The sequence below is a fragment of the Lissotriton helveticus genome, chromosome 5_1 (genome assembly GCF_964261635.1).
Source record: "Lissotriton helveticus chromosome 5_1, aLisHel1.1, whole genome shotgun sequence".
NCBI classification, from domain to species: Eukaryota; Metazoa; Chordata; class Amphibia; order Caudata; family Salamandridae; genus Lissotriton; species Lissotriton helveticus.
In genome coordinates, this window is record NC_136065.1 from 1,045,868,628 (window position 1) to 1,045,885,767 (window position 17,140).

The 17,140-nt window shown below is 50.6% G+C and overlaps 1 protein-coding gene across 1 annotated transcript in view; it reads left to right on the forward strand.

Moving 5' to 3' along the window:
- The window catches only part of MMS19 (MMS19 cytosolic iron-sulfur assembly component), a 466,622-nt gene that overhangs the window by 190,448 nt on the left and 259,034 nt on the right, over positions 1–17,140 (forward strand). The window contains exon 12 of the mRNA XM_078643578.1: positions 9,264–9,402. Coding sequence (XP_078499704.1) covers positions 9,264–9,402 — 139 coding nt within the window. The remainder of the gene's footprint in view (positions 1–9,263; positions 9,403–17,140) is intronic.

Genomic DNA, 17,140 nt, shown 5'->3' on the forward strand with positions numbered 1-17,140 from the left:
TTACAACAAAGAACTTTTATATAAAGGAATCGTATTTTTCTACAGCAGTGGTGTGGTGTCCTTCTTTTTGGTGTGGATGTACAAGGAGTTATTATTGGGTCAGAGCCGGCTTAACACTACAGCCTTCACTTGCCTTGTCACTTGAGCCAAGCTACCCCCTTTGTGCTGGGCTTGCCCATCGCAGGTCCAACATAAAATTGGTGCTCAGCGGGTGGGATTGCGAGCCGTGCTTGTTGTGAACCCCATAATAATTCAGTGTGCACCACAGGTACACACCCGGAGTTTTCTCCTAGCGGCCCTCAAATTCAACGTTTTGCTTTTTCCAAATTCTTTCCTGGAGGTGGGTGGAAGTGACCCTCAAAGTTCTTATCCTGGTCACCTACTTCGGGGTGGTGGTCCACACTTTTCACTGACAAGATGGAATTCGAAATGTCAGAGCTGGAGACCTATACTGTGGCACAGCTCAAGGATTTCTGTCAGGAGAGGGGAGTGTTTGTCAGGCGACGGGCCAAAAGAGAGGAGCTCCGTACTAGTCTGCGAGCATGGGTGGAAGCACACACGGAGGGAACGGTGGAGGCGGAGGAATCGGACAGAGGTACTGTCATTGATAGGACTGCGGAATGTCCCCCGGGGGTGGGTGAGATGTCAATCAGCCCCAAGGCAACCTCACGGGAGGGCAGCAGTGTGTCATCGAGAGGGTTGTCAGAAACCGAGTTAGCTGACAGGAGAGAGGAAAGACTGTTAAGGTGGGAAATAGCAAAAATGGAGTTGGAAGAAAGGAGGGAGGGGAGGAGGTTGGAACATGAGTCCAAGCTGGAGATGGAAAGGAAAAGGATGGAACACGAGTTCAAGCTACGAGAACTCGAATTCCAGGCCCCTAACATCACTCCGAAGGGTGTCGAGTCAAAGGAATTTGCCAGGGAGCCCAGGCCTCATTTACCCAAGGACGTAGTCGCCAGTTATACCGCTGGAGATGATATAGCCAAGTGGCTGGCAGCCTATGAGGTCTCCTTAAGAGCCCATGGGATCCATGAGAAGCATTGGGGTGGTGGATTATACCGGTACGTGCCTCTGACTGGTAGGGATGCCCTATTGGCCCTAGACCGGGAGGAACAGGTTAATTACCCCGCCATGAAGGTGGCGCTCATCAGGAAGTTTGGGTTGACCCCCGAGAAATACCGGCAAAGGTTTAGGGGCAGCCACAAGCTGAGCTCACAGAATTGGGTTGACTTCCTGGATTTTGCCAAGAAAGCCCTGGATGGGTGGGTCCAAGGTAATGAGGTGGAGGACTATCGAGGGTTGTACGTCCTGATACTCAAGGAACATCTACTCGAGAAATGTCTTCCCGAGCTGAGGCAACACCTGGTAGACAGCAAACTTACTTGCCCCCGTAAGCTTGCTGAGGAGGCGGACATTTGGGCAAGTACCCGAGTGTCCACGAAGGGGACGGGAGGAGATTCTCAGAAGTCCGGACAGGGCGCTCCCCAGAAGAAAGAGGGGGGAGATAACAAGAAGCAGGAGTTCTCCAAAGGCCCCCAAAATACCTTTAAGGGGAAAAGTTTCTTCTCCACTTCTAAGGCTAACCCGCAGAAGAATCCTAATCCTGGCCAGAGTCAGCAGCCAAGGGTTATCCATTGCTATGAGTGCGGTGGTATTGGACATTATAAGGGAGACGTGAAATGCCCAAAGAGACCACCCCCTCCCACTGGAGGAAAGGCCCCGGGAGTCGCTAGTGTAGCGCTCGGGGAGGAGATGTCCTTAGTTAAGGGGGGGGAGTGGGCGGGTGTCACCTTAGTGTCCCTGGGTGATCGGGAGGTGGTTCCAAAGATCCAGGTGCCCTCAAATACTACCAAGTATGGGCAATGGGTCACCATCAATGGCCATAGAGGGGAAGCTCTGAGATACAGGAGCCAGTATGACTATGGTAAGGAGTCATCTGGTGTCCTCAGAGCAGGTGATTCCAGGCGTACTTCATCCAGCCGCGATGGCTGACGGCAGAATGGGCCACTATCCTGTGGCCGAGGTTCCCTTTGAGTGGGGAGGGGTTGCAGGTTCACTTCGAGTTGCCATAAGCCCCGCCGTGCCAGTCGATTGTCTGCTGGGCAATGATATGGAGCACAATGCTTGGAAGGAGGTGGAATACCGGACTCATACTGAGATGCTGGGTACACCTGATTGGGCCTGTGTGAGTACCAGGTCTGCGGCTGCTCAGGAGGAGAAGTCGCGTGGGTTGGAGCCTGGAACAATGGCCCACCCAGCTGCTGATGAGGGAACATTTCGAGGACAGGAGTAGCCTGCCTCGATGTCCATGCCCCGTGAGACGGATAGGCCACCTGTGGAGGTGGACCCGGAGTCCGCGGAGGAGGACATGGTTCCGTTGGAGGACTTGCCTATCCCCGCTGAGTGGCGAGTGGAAGGAGGACCATCCAGGGAGGAACTGAGCAGGGGACAAAGGGAATGTCCCACCCTCGAGGGTCTGAGGCAACAGGCTGAAGCCCAGGCAGCAGGTAACGAGTCTGGGAACTATCGTGTTTACTGGGAGGATGGTCTCCTCTACAGTGAACCCAGGGCGCCAGTGCACGGATTGTCACGGGCCCTGGTAGTCCCACAGTGTTACCGAGCCTTGCTATTAGAGTTGGCTCATGAGATTCCCTTGGCAGGACACTTGGGTCAGGACAAGACCGTTGCCCGGCTTGTCCCCCACTTTTATTGGCCTCGAATGAGGGTGGCGTCCGACACATACTGTCGGTCGTGCGTGTCATGCCAAGCCAGTGGGGAAACAGGGACGAAGCTGAAGGCTCCCCTGGAACCACTTCCCGTCGTTGGCACCCCCTGTGAAAGGGTGGGCATCGACATTACTGGGCCCCTAGATCCACCTACATCATCCGGTCACAGGTTTATCCTGGTCCTGGTGGATCACGCCACAAGGTATCCAGAGGCAATTCCTCTGAGAACCATTACTGCACCAGTAGTGGCCAAGGCCCTGATGGGGATCTTTACCCGAGTGGGATTCCCCAAGGAAGTTGTGTCTGACAGGGGGACTAACTTCCTGTCAGCATATATGCGGGCCATGTGGAAGGAGTGTGGAGTGACTTACAGGTTCACCACTCCTTATCACCCACAGACCAATGGTCTTGTGGAAAGGTTCAACCAAACCTTGAAGGGTATGATCAGAAGTCTACCCGAAAGCCTGCGGAGGAAATGGGACGTCCTCCTACCCTGTTTGCTCTTTTCCTACAGGGAAGTGCCGCAAAAGGGAGTGGGCTTCAGCCCCTTCGAGCTTTTGTACGGGCACCATGTACGTGGACCTCTCAGCCTGGTGAGGGACTCCTGGGAAAGGTCTCCCCGGAAAGTTCCCCAGGATGTGGTGAGCTACATGCTGGCCTTCCGAAGCCAAATGGCTAAGTTGTGGAAGCAAGCTTCTGACAACTTGGAAGCCAGTCAGGCAGTCATGAAAGCGTGGTATGACCACAACGCTCACCCAGTGGAGTTGGAGCCTGGCCAGAAGGTGTGGGTGATGGAGCCTGGAGAGCTGAGTACCCTCCAGGACCGTTGGACAGGCCCCTATGAGGTATTGGAGAAGAAGGGCAAGTCTACCTATCTGGTGGACGTAAAGACCCCTCGGCATCCGCATCGGGTGTTACATGCCAATCGCCTCAAGCCCCACTACGAGAGGCCCGAAGTCATGTTGGTTATGGTGACTGACGGATCGGAGGAAGAGGACACGGAGCCTCTCCCCGACCTTTTTGCGTCTCAAGAAAAGGATGGGTCAGTGGACGGAGTGAAACTCTCGCCAACCCTGACTCCTGAGCAGCAGGAGGAATGTCGCCAGGTCTTGGGGTCATTCGCTCCTCTGTTCTCCCTTGTCCCGGGTAAGACCCACCTGTGTACCCATGACGTGGACACAGGGGACAGCTCACCTGTGAAGTCAAAGTCTTACCGGCTGTCTGACAAGGTGAAGGCCAGTATCCAAAGCGAAGTAGCTAAGATGCTGGAGCTAGGAGTCATCGAACTATCAAGTAGCCCTTGGTCTAGCCCGGTGGTGTTAGTTCCTAAAGCTGCCCCACCTGGTACCACACCAGAATTGAGATTCTGTGTGGACTACCGAGGACTAAATTCGGTAACCAAAACGGATGCTCATCCGATCCCTCGGGCGGATGAATTGATTGACCGGTTGGGAGCTGCCCAATATCTCAGTACCATTGACCTCACTGCAGGGTACTGGCAGATTCCCATGTCTAATGGAGCCAAGGAAAGGTCAGCCTTCTCCACACCTGATGGACACTACCAGTTTTGCGTCATGCCCTTTGGGCTCAAGAACGCTCCTGCCACTTTTCAGCAGCTGGTGAACACGATCCTCACTGGGATGGAGTCATTCTCTGCTGCTTACTGGGATGACATAGCTGTCTTCAGTAGCAGCTGAGAGGATCACTTGCAGCACTTGCAAGCCGTTCTCCAGGCCCTGGAACGGGCTGGCTTGACGATCAAGGCCAGCAAATGTCAGATTGGACAGGGGTCGGTAGTGTACTTAGGACACTTGGTGGGCCGGGGAACGGTGCAGCCCCTTCAGGCGAAGATTGAGGCAATCATGGCCTGGAAACCCCCCAAGACCCAGACTGAGGTCCGAGCCTTCCTGGGCCTCACAGGTTACTACAGACGATTCGTGAAGGGGTATGGCACTATCGTGGCACCCCTTACAGAACTCACGGCCAAAAAGCAACCCAGGAGAGTCATTTGGACGGAGGCTTGCCAGCGAGCCTTCGACACTCTGAAACAAGCATTGTGTAAAGCTCCAGTCCTGAAGGCTCCAGATTTTTCAAAAGAGTTCATTTCCAGACAGATGCATCCGACATTGGCATTGGGGCGGTGCTATTGCAACTCAATGAAGAGGGTCTGGATCAACCCGTGGTCTTTCTGTCACGGAGACTGCTTCCCCGGGAACAGAGGTGGAGTACCATCGAGCGGGAAGCCTTTGCGGTGGTCTGGGCACTGAAGAAGCTGCGACCATATTTGTTTGGTTCACACTTCCTTGTTCAGACAGACCACCGACCCCTTCGTTGGCTCATGCAAATGAAGGGGGAAAATCCCAAACTGTTGAGGTAGTCTATCTCCTTACAGGGAATGGACTTTCGGGTGGAACACCGGCCCGGAGTTGACCACGCCAATGCAGACGGTCTCTCCAGGTATTTCCGCCTTAGTGTTGAGGACTCCCAAGGGGTTGGGTAGCTCTCCCCACTTTCAGCTGGGGGGGACGCGTGTTAGACCCGTCTGCTTCTGAGAGTCCCCTCACCACTATGATTTCTTTTGTTCCCCTGTACCTCCCAAAATTTGTCGCTTTTTATTTGTCTACCAGGACTTTTTATGTGTTGTCTCATGGGGTTAGATGTTCCTTGACGCCCAGTTGCTCACAAGGTTTATGGCACCTATTTACAAGGCGCCTGGCCCAAACCTGTGGCATTACAAACTAGGGTTGTCAACCTGTATAAATGAACCTAAAATGATGGGCACCCTTTCTTTCTCATGTGAAGTGACTCCCATTGGAGCCTTCATGAACCCTGGCCTCTTGAGGTTTTGGCGCCCTTTGTTTGGCGCGCATTTCTGACAGGAATTCCTTTATTTTCCTCAGGTACACAAAATGGCTGCTCTAGAACCCCAGTACGGTGGCTGTGAGTGTCCTAAATACCCCTCAAGAGTGCCATGTCATTGTCACAGCCAGAGAAGGTTCTAGAACCTTCTGGCTCGTGCCAGTACCCCAGGGCACTGGCTATATAAGGCCCAGACCCTGGCGGCCATTTTAGATTAGAGAGATGATGATGAGATTGATTAGAAGAGATTCCAGACTTGACACCAGATTGACACCTGCCCTGTTGACCCCTGAGGTGGCTGGTAGCGCAGGCAGTAGAGCAGCAAAGGGTTGCTGGCGTTGTGTCTGACTGGCGTTCCAGTCAGCTACGTGAGAAGTGATCTAGCGCCTACAGCGCCTGCCCAGCGAGTACCTCATTGCCCCAAAGACTGTGGCCAGATTTGTGTGCCTCTCCGTCCCCCCGGTGGTGAACTGTGATCGACTTATCGAGTCGCGAGGCGAGAGCAAGCTTGCCGCGACCGCGACCGTCAGCTGTGCCCCCTTCGCGTCAGGTGCCTCTAGAGGGGAGCTCGGACGTCTCCGAGCCCCACCAGCGTAGAGCGCTTCCTGCGCAGATAGAAGGTGAGGTGGTGCGCCGGGGCGGGGAAAGGCCGGCCTTCGTTGGGCGGGACTAGCGTCTGTCACTCCCCAGTGACCCGGGAGCTGTAGCTGTGGGCGGGAACCACCCTGAATGCGGAAGTCGGAGGGAGGTCCGTGGAGCCCCTGAGAGCCCCGTCGCTAACGAGAGGAGTGCTGTGCCCGACTGAATCGTATCTTGAATTGCAGCCGATGTGAGGTGGGCCCGTTTCCTCATAGTGAATGCAGCGTTGTGAAGGAACTGTGAACCGGCATTTATTTGACTGCGCGAAGGTTGTGTGACCTCTCCGGCAGCCCGTTCGTCAGTCTAATGACTTTGAACTGGTGCCGCCTGTGCTCAAGTGTGGCCAAAGCCCGTAGGCGCGCATAGACTTCAACGGCAAAGCAGAGATCCTATCCCGGTGACCGCCGAGTGCAAATGATGTATTTACTGTGTTTCCTTGCCTTCTAGATATACGCGCATACGCCTTGAGTGATTATTAAAGAGTCCCAAACCTTATTTTGTGCTCAGAGAAGCCGTATACCTGGTCATTGAAAACAGCATAAACTGTAAGAGTTATCTTTCCCATTTGAAACGTATTGCAGATGTAATGATTCTAAAGTATTTAATTGGTGGCAGCGATACCAGAAGAAAAATGTGGTTGTTTATTTAAATGAACTGATATTTATTCTGATATTTATTCTGATATTTATTCTGATATTTATTCTGATATTTATTCTGATATTTATTCTGATATTTATTCTGATACTCATTCCTGAAGTTATTCTATTTATTAATACTATTTATTGCCAGAACTGTATGACCAAAAGAAATGTATATGTGCTTTCCCAGTCAACCCTATTTACAACAAAGAACTTTTATATAAAGGAATCTTATTTTTCTACAGCAGTGGTGTGGTGTCCTTCTTTTTGGTGTGGATGTACAAGGAGTTATTATTGGGTCAGAGCCGGCTTAACACTACAGCCTTCACTTGCCTTGTCACTTGAGCCAAGCTACCCCCTTTGTGCTGGGCTTGCCCATCGCAGGTCCAACAACAAGGCTAAACGCACATTAACAGTTCCCCCAAGAGCGCTTTCCACACGCAAGTTAGGGGCATACATGGCTTTCCTAGGTAACATTCCTCTAGAGGATATATGTAGAGCAGCCACATGGACCACCATACATACATTCACCAAACACTACTGCGTGGATGTACACTCCAAACAGCAAGCTGCTGTAGGACAGGCTGTTCTCAGAACTCTTTTTCAGACTGCTGCAGCTGGCACGGGTAACCACCGCTAAGGAGGAAACTGCTATTTCTTCTATGCACAGATATGAATTCAGCAGCCCACATGCCTCGAACGGAATATGCTACTTACCAGTATGCATCTGTTCTTGGCATGTAGGGCTGCTGACATTCATATCGCCCTCCCTCCTCCCCGGTGCCTGTCTCAGCTGTACCACTCAGAATTCATATCTAGCATGGGCATCAATTACTGTATTATACTCCATCTCTGCCACAATGGCGAAAAACAATCTGAGGATGGAGAGGATGCCCATGCGCACTGTAGTCCAGGGGAGGAACCACCTATCTCGTGATACTTCGAAGACTCTTCCAGGACAACAATGTGCAATCATCCGGACCCAACACTAGGCGGCAATCTATGCACAGATATGAATGTCAGCAGCCCTACATGCCAAGAACAGATGCATACTGGTAAGTAGCATATTCCATATATGCTCATGCAGTTATACACACACATGTAGTATAGTACATCCTGCCATAGTGCTATAAGGCCTGCTGAAGGAGGGGACTTGCCTATACTGCATGCCGTGTCTGCAGCCATGGCACACAGGGCTGTGTGCCATGTCATGTTTTCATTTTTGTCTGCACTAAGACACGCAGCCTGCAATGGCAGTCTACATGGGTTGTGGAGAGGAGTCCCTTAGAATGGCACAATTCATGCTGCAGCCCTTAGGGACCCTCTCTAGTACTCTAGTGGGTGCTAAAGGTATTGCCAATTTGGGTACAATTGCACAGTTTAGGGAGGGAGATCTAGCACTGGACACCTGATTAGCAGAAAGCAAGTGCACTTTCTGTCAAAATTGCATTGTATACCAGACAAAAAGTTGGGGTGACTTCGTCAAAAATTGGCATTTTGCAACACAAGGTTGATAAGATCATCTGTATACCAACCATCAAGCCTAGTGTGGATGTGAGATTCCATATTATTAGTATGCTCACTCATTAAATATCTATAGTAGGGGTTGTCAAATAATTGTCTTTCTGCTTACTGATATCCTTACTTGCTAAGAAGCACAACATTGCATCCTCCATCTCATCATTTCATGGCGCTTAGTCACTAATCCATTAAGAAAATGTATTTTATGCTTTGACATACTTCCACAACCATTCTCTTATTGTGTGTATGTGGCATGAATATCATTTCATTTCAACTTCTTAAACCATGATATCATGCTATCATCGGGTGCAGCGGTACAAAAATATGTTTTAATGGAATTGAATGTCTTTGAATAGAAGTCAAGATTACTGTTCTATCCCTGTCATGATAACAGGGGGCTATTGAAAGCAAGAGATTTGGGCGACAGATAGGGACTTCCAGCGCACACTCAGACACAGACGCACTCAGAGAGACACACTCAGAGACAGACTCTTCATCCTCCTCCTTTTCTTTCCCACAACTATTTTTCCTGTTTTCCTTTTCTTCCAGAGATTTCCTCTCCTTATTCAGCTCTTTCATGTATCACTTGTGGAACCTCACCAACAATTTTAGTGAGAGTTAATTGTAGTGACTGGTTTGCAAGTTATCTAAAGCTCAGCCATGATTTTTAGGTGGTTAGTAGAAAGATGAGCAATTCTCTTCTCTGGGATGCTCGAGGATGTGGTGTTTGGAAGGGTCATATATGAAGGTGGATTATGTCTAATACAGCTCTATCTTATTCTACGATACCTTAAGTGCCACAGCATTTACAAAATAAATAAATTAATATTGAGAATAGATATTTATTTTATTAGTTGTACATTTTGCCCTATATTAACAGGTATTCCAAACTGCTAGTGAGAAGATTGAAGCTGAAGGCCTGTTGACGCTGCAGAATATGACAGCATGTCTATCCTGCTCCGTGGTTGGGTCAGATGCAGAAGACCTTCTGGACTCTTTCTTGGATAGTGTTTTACAAGGTACACCTACTCAAGGTAGAGGTTATACAAGTAGGTCAGTAAATGCACAACGTCTGTCATCCCTACCACCTTCCTCTTATTACCTCTTGGATTACCTCTTGGATTACCCTAGGACGGGAACAGAAGCACCTGCCAAAAAGGTAAACAATCCAGACATTCAAATGCAGGCTTGCTCCCCCTGCATCTAAGCCCTGCTCCTCTTATTGTCCTTCTTGGCTTTCTTCTTCAGTGTCTTTTCTTCTGCAGAACAGATTTATAGAACCCAGAACTTGTTTAATGTTGTATTTCAAAACTGTGTGGTGCTTGTGGGGTAAACAACTATTTTTCCAAATTTCCTAAGTTTCCTTGAATTCCCTTGACTCCATAATTGAGGGTTTGAGATGCGGGCATTATTCTGTATTGTTTTTCTAGTTGACCATTGAGCGTCCATGTCAAAGGCGCTTGCATGTGCGCTCTCACTTTACTCAGGAGAAAATGTGATCCAGTGGTTAAATTGTTGAACTGGGTCCCTGTACACTGGAGTTCGAATCCAATCTTCAGCACTTGGCCAAAGCAATTCTATGTATCTCTGAGCAACCATTTCAAATCCTTGCACCTGAAATGGTAGCTATGAGCAACATAATTATTTAATGTAATGGAAATATGTAAATCAAAAACTGTTCTGTGTTGTTTAATTCTATCCTAATTATGTGTTGGCAAGTCTATCCATCAGATCCTGATTTCTCCAACTCAGCCTCAACTTGACCCTGGACCCAATATGCTGTGCGCACAGCACCTCATGTTTGAAATGATCCTGCTACAAAAACGTTGTCTTTAAACTCCTCTGCTGATCCGTTCAGTTAGGGCTGCTCTGTTCAGCTAGGCCTAAGCTATAGCAAATTACTAAAAGTACATACATTCTTGTACGAGCATCTGTGACAGCTTCATTTAAAAAATATATTCGTCCCACCACGCATTTTGGCATAATATTTTCAGTATGCGGTGCTCCAGTTAAGTTTTATATGTTGGTGGACAATAATTTGATTATATGGAACAGGTTTTTTGTAGGCCCAGGTCCCTGTTTGCTTACTTTTTTCTGGACAGGACCTACCCTGGGGCAGGAGTGGGTGTTGAGCATGAAGAGGTGATGCTGATATGGCCCATCTTCTGTGGCAGTCCCAAGATGACATGTAGGTCTTGTAGCAGGGATATGCCTGAGATGTTTCCTGGGTTCTAGTCCTAGTGCCTTAGCCTTGCATGCTCTTGTGGTTTTGGAGACTTCACAGCAGCCAGAGCGTCTGCCTCCAGAGCGCGGGATTATGGTTTTATCCCGGAGGCTGGCGGCAGCCCGGTCAGCACCATGTCACTCTAGGCAATAGCTCACTTAATCTCCCTGACGGCCCCCAGCGCTTTGACACCTTAAGGGGTGATATGTTAGGGCTTTACAAAGATCTGGTTACTTTTCCCTTGCTATGCTGTCAGTCTATCCCATGGAGAAACCTTATGCCATACTTGTTGCTTCAAGAGAAAGCGCACCTTTGTCTAGGGGCTGCATCAGACATGGTCCCCTGCCTTCCATGCTCAGAATGTAAAATCAGACATTGGAAAGTGTGATTCAGGGAAGCTGGACTTTTAGTTTCAGAATTATTGAGCCTTGATGTGTGTTTTAAAAAAAAACACATTTTTTAATAAGTGTTCTCTGCGTATAGTATTTTTCTGATAGATACATCTGCCGTGTGGATTCCTCACCTTGTGAATACCCCTTGCGTCAGCAACATTCGGAAATTCTTTTTTCGTAGCCTCGCGCCGACGTGGACTCCTGACGTCATAGAGACACGACCTCGCTCGCGACTCCGCTGACGTCACCGACGCCTATAATAGGCCCACGCCGGCGTGATGACATCAGTTCCCTTTTTTCCGTGTCGTCGACGCTAACGGTTTCGGGATACTCTGTAGCCTTAGTACATTGTTACTTCGTTTCTTCGTTTTCTCCAATTCTCAGATATTGTCATGTCGACAAAGAAGACCGGTTTAAAGCCTTGCAGAGAATGCGGGAAGATGATGTCCGTTACGGACCCTCACCAAGACTGTATCTGGTGTTTAAGCTCGGATCATGACGTTGATGATTGTTCATCTTGTCAAAAGATGAATCCGAAGGCTCTTCGTGAGAGGGAATCTAAACTTCTTGTTGCCAAACTTAAAGCAAGTAAGGTTAAAAGATCCTCAAAGCATCCGAAGAAGTCGAGGTCGAGATCCAGGTCAAGGTCTCGAGAGGCGTCGTCCTCGAAGTCATCATCCGGTCATGCTTCCGGTTCCCACAAGAAGCATAAGAAGAGGAGACACGGATCACGTCATCATTCCAGATCAAAGTCTCCCAAAAGGATGAAGTCGAAAGTGATTCCTCCTCATGAGTCGGTAGGTGAGGCTTCACCTTCGGAGTCGGTGGTTCCATATGACCAACTTGTCGGAGAAGCAGGGAGGCTCAACTGGCTAGAAGAGCCAGGTTTTTAGTTGTTTTTGGAATTTCATGTGATCGGGCTCCAGCCTCAACTGGATGGGGAGGGAATTCCATGCTTCTGGGGCAGTTTTACTGAAGGCTCTATCTCCGTTTCTAACTGTTCGAACTTTGGGTATGGAGAGAAGGGCTTTGTTGGAAGAGCGTAGCGTCCTGCATGGGACGTGGGCCTTGAGCTTGTGTTCGAGATAGACAGGTCCACAACCATTTACAGCCTTATGGACTAAGCAGCAGAGTTTGACCTTTATACGTGATTGTATTGGGAGCCAATGCAGAGTCCTGAGGCAGACTGCTGAGGGGGTCCGAGGGGGTAAATCTAGTACTAGCCTGGCAGCAGTGTTTTGGAGGACCGGTAATCGATTCAGTAGTGTTAGGTTGATGGCTGAAAAAAGAGCGTTTCCATAGTCCATCCGGTTAACAATGAGTCCCTGTTCCAGGGGCATGCGCGCTGAAAGTGGGATCCATTTAAAGATCTTCCTCAGACTTCGCATCTGGACATAGCTATTTCCCACTGTTTTCCTGATATGTTCGGACATGGTCAACTTATCGTCTAATATTACTCCTAGATTCCTAACAGAGGGCTTGGGGGCTGGACAGGGACCGAGGAGGACTGGCCACCAGTCTGATGACCAAATTTGGTCAGCTTTACCGAAAAGCATAACCTCAGTCTTTCCAGCGTTCATCATGAGGTAGTTTCTGGTCATCCATTCTTGTATACTGATCATACAGTTTTTAAACCTACATTTTATGTCATCAGGGTTTTGGTTGATAGTGACGAGGATTTGGGTATCGTCAGCGTAGGATACAGTTCCAAACCCATAATCTCTGATGATCTTCGCCAAGGGGGAGACATAAATATTAAAAAGGGTCGGGCTCAAAATGGATCCCTGTGGGACACCTTTGTCATTTTCATAAAAAACAGAGGTGTGGGAGCCTAGTTGGACCCTGGATCGCCTATTGCCAAGATAACTTGACAGCCATTGGAGTGCGGCGCCTTCGACACCAATCTCAGTAAGACGCTCTAGCAGAACGCGGTGCGAGATGGTGTCGAAGGCCGCAGACAGGTCTAGCAGGATCAGTATAGCTGACTTTTTTGTGTCCAGGGACAGTCTTATATTGTCCACGACCTCCAGCAGGGCCGTTTCAGTGCTGTGGAACGCCCTGAAGCCGGATTGAGATGGATCGAGGAGTTTATTGGACTCCAGGTGGGCGATGAGCTGTTTATTAATTAGGGCCTCCATGACTTTTCCAAAAAGTGGTAAAAGGGAAATGGGTCTGTAGTTTACAGGTTGATCCGGGTCAGCCGTGGGTTTCTTTAAGATGGGCTTGATTACTGCTTCCTTCCAGTGATTAGGGACAACACAGTGCTGTAGCGAGTAATTAAAAATGTTAGTTAGGATGGGGATCAGAGCTAGGGAGATTTTTGATATAACTTGCGGGGAGGCAGGATCTCCCGGTGCTCCAGATTTCATTTTCAACAAGATTTGGTTCACCTCTTTTTCTGACAAGGGTGAGAACTGTTTTAGCATGGTAGAGTGATTATTAAGGATGTTATGCCTATTAGCGCAAGGGGTGGTGGTTTCACCTTTTGTCGTTGACTGAGGGAACCGTTTGTGAATATCATTAACTTTCTCATGAAAGTAAGAGGCTACAGATTCCACCCAGTCCTTGGTATCGGGGGGCGCCTGCTGCGTTCCTGAAGGAGTAGTGAATTCCTTAACAATGTTAAAAAGTTCTCTTTGTGAGTTAGTTGCAAGAGTAATCCTGTTGCCTAGGTAGACTTTTTTTGCCTTGGCAATGTTCTTCATATACTGCCGATGTGCAGATTTATATGATTCCCTTTCTTGATCACTTTTTGTGCGTCGCCATTTCCGTTCTGCCATCCTAGTGGAGTATTTTGTTTGCTTCAACTCTGGCGTAAACCAGGGTGAATTGTTTTTTGGAGGTTTGGTTTCACGCAAGGGTGCTATGTCATCTAATGCAAGCGTGATGGCCGATTCAAGATTCACGGCGGCTAGGCTAGGGTTGGTGCATTGGGAAATGGTAGGAGGGGAAAATTGCGGCAAAAGCGGACATGGTGATTTTGTTCCATGGTCTGCTTTTTTTCAGCTTGGCTGGGCGGTTTGCCGGGGCCTGAGAACCATTTATTTAAACACATTTTTATTGATTTTGTGCAAACATCATACAGTCACGCTCCATATGTATCTCTATCATCATGATGCACATTAATGCAGCGTCTTTAACATCCCCAACTAGCGAAGCCCTATCTGCCATTTCCCACCTCCTCCACTACCCCCACCCCCCCTCGTCAGTGTGCCCTCTACTGTCCCTCCTGCGGCATGTCATAAACCTTTCTGGAGGCAGCGGGTGACTTCTCCTAAACATTTCCAGTCTCGGCACCCCAGCTAAACGGGAGTCCAGGCGCTGTTCAAAACAGTGTACGTTACCCATTCCGTCCTCAATCGTATTTGGCACATGCAATCCATCTTCGCTCGCTGCTGGCTGTGCGGCCTAGCGCCCCGCCTCCTCCACCAGTGCCCCCGCGCTCTCTACCCCCGTTGTCCCCTCCTGACTCGCCAGCGCGCCGGCCTCACCACCCCCAACAACTTCTGAAAGAGACTGTAGGTCCGTCACTAGCGCGCTCCATGCCCTGGCCGCATCTAGCGCTTTATCGTTAGCGGTGCGTCTAGCTAATTGCAATCTAAGAGACCCTTCACTAGTAGCCCATTGTAGGAAACACCCCCGCCATCTCAGGAAGCTAGGCCCCCCCCTAGATTTCCAATGCAGTGTGAGTTCCCTCTTGGCCAGGATTAACCCCAGGTCGAAAAATTTGCTGGTAATCTTCGTGGCTGGAGTATGCGGAAACCAGAGTAAGAGGCAAGTCCCCATGTCCGTGTCGATCTGGCGTCCCGTGACCGCATTCAAGCAAGACAGAACTTCAGCCCAGTAAGTGCCAAGCCCCGCGCACGACCAGAACATGTGCCCAAAGTCAGCACCCTCCGTAGCGCAGCGAGGACATACCGAATGCGCGCCTCCAAAGACCCGTTGGATTTTGGCCAGCGTCCAATACGCCCTATGTAGAGTGAAGTACTGAACCAGTTGGAACCTAACATTGCGAGTGCCCTTCCAGGCCCTACGTACAAGCTGAGGCCAGGTCGTCTCTGGTATCTGCCGACCGAGGTCACCCTCCCAGCGCTCCCGCAGCTTGTCTAGGGGAGGAGGTCCATCTAGCGCCAGTCTCCGGTATAGGCAGGTGATGGCCTTATAAGTGCCAGCTGCCATCACAACGTACTGGCAGCCCAGCGACGTAGGAGGTTCCACCAGCCCCATCCTCCAGCGCTTCTGGATCCCAGTCACTAGAGCCGCATGGAGCAAGAAGTCACCCCTCGGGAGATCGAAGGCCTCTTGCAGGTCATGAAACGACAACAGGGCACCATCCCTATACAAATCCCCTATCATGTGGACCCCGCGATCCTCCCAGGTGGCCAGCGCCGACCAGTCCCCACCATGCGGGAGGGCGGTACACATGCCCAAGGGGATCTCCGGCGCATATGGAATGTGACATCCCGCCCGCTTGTGGCTACGAAGCCAGCACTGGCGAAGGGTGCGCTCCTCCAGAGTCAACTGATCCAGCCGAAGCCCTTGTTGGAGCACGATGAAGGACCGGACATGGCGCTGCATAATCCGACCCTGCGGGCCGTCCGGGCCTCTAAACTCCCGCGCCACAGCTTACGTGAGCCACTGTAGCTGCGCTGCCAGATAATACCACTCAAAATCCGGTACCGCCAGGCCGCCTTCTTCCCGGGACCTAAGCAAGGTATTCAAAGCTACACGTCTCCTGCCAGAGCCCCAGATAAACCCTATCACCATTGACCGCAGCATCCGGAAAAAGGAGATCGGGATCCACACCGTCAGCGTGCGAAAAAAATAAAGCAGGCGCGGAAGGACCAGAATCTTCAGCAGCGCTATTCGTCCGGCCACAGACAGCGGGAGAGTCCGCCAAAACCCCATACTGCCTCTGATGCCCCTCAGGGCTCTGCCCACATTCCCCTCATGTAGGAGCGAGTGGGTATGATAAATGTGCACTCCGAGGTATGGCAGGCAATCTGGTTCCCAGCGCAATCCCTCAAGCTCCACAGGCTGGACACAACGGAGGGTTAAGGGGAATAGACGGTTCTTAGACCAGTTAACACGGAGCCCCGACAAGTCCCCGAACTCTCGGAGCAAGGCCCGCGCACTCCGCACCGACGCTTCCACATCGGCCAAATACAGCAGGAGGTCTTCGGCATACAAGGAAATATAATGCGAAACGCCGCGCAGTGACACCCCCTCATAGTACCGACCTTGTCGGGCCCATGCTGCCAGGGGTTCAATCGCCAAGGCGAAGAGGAGCGGGGACAAAGAGCAACCCGGTCGGGTGCCTCTTTCCACCGAGCATGCCACAGATATTGAGCGGCCCGTGCGGACCCTAGCAGTAGCGGACTCATACAACAACCGCGTCCAGCGGACGAAACCGTCCCCTAACCCGAACCGAAGAAGCACGCAGAACAAATATGGCCACTCCACACTATCGAACGCCTTTTCGATATCTACCGAGAGCGCGGCCGCACCCGCGGGGCCCTCCCCCTCAACTTCCATGACCCTTAGCAGGCGCCGTATACACGTCGAGGTGTTCCGGGTGGGGATGAAGCCCGACTGGTCCGGGTGTACCAGAGAGCACATATGGACAGATAACCGCGTGGCCAAGATCCTGCTCAGCACCTTATAGTCCACAGTGAGCATCGAGAGCGGGCGATACGCCGTTCTAGCCGTGGGAAGCCCGCCCTTCTTCAATAACGGCACTATAATCGCCTCCCTTGTCGACAGCGGCAACCTGCCCCGCTCCCACGCCTCTCCATACACCTGATGTAGTTGGGGTGCCAGGAGATCAATATATGCGGCGTAGAACTCAACCGGGAGGCCGTCACCTCCCAGCGTTTTCTTTCTGGCCATGTGTTTCACCGCCGCTCTGATCTCCCCCAGTGTGATAGCTGCACCCAACTCAGTGCCCTGCTCCGAATCTAGCCGCGGTAACTGAGCCTCATCTAGGAAGGCATCCAATCCAGCCGGTTGCGCCGACAGTCTGCTCCGATAGAGTTCCGAATAATAAGCCAGAAACTGATCGTTGATTTCCTGTTGTGAATGAACCAATTCCCCGGTCGGAGTGGTCAGCGACAGTATTGGCGTACCCCTAGATTGAGGGTT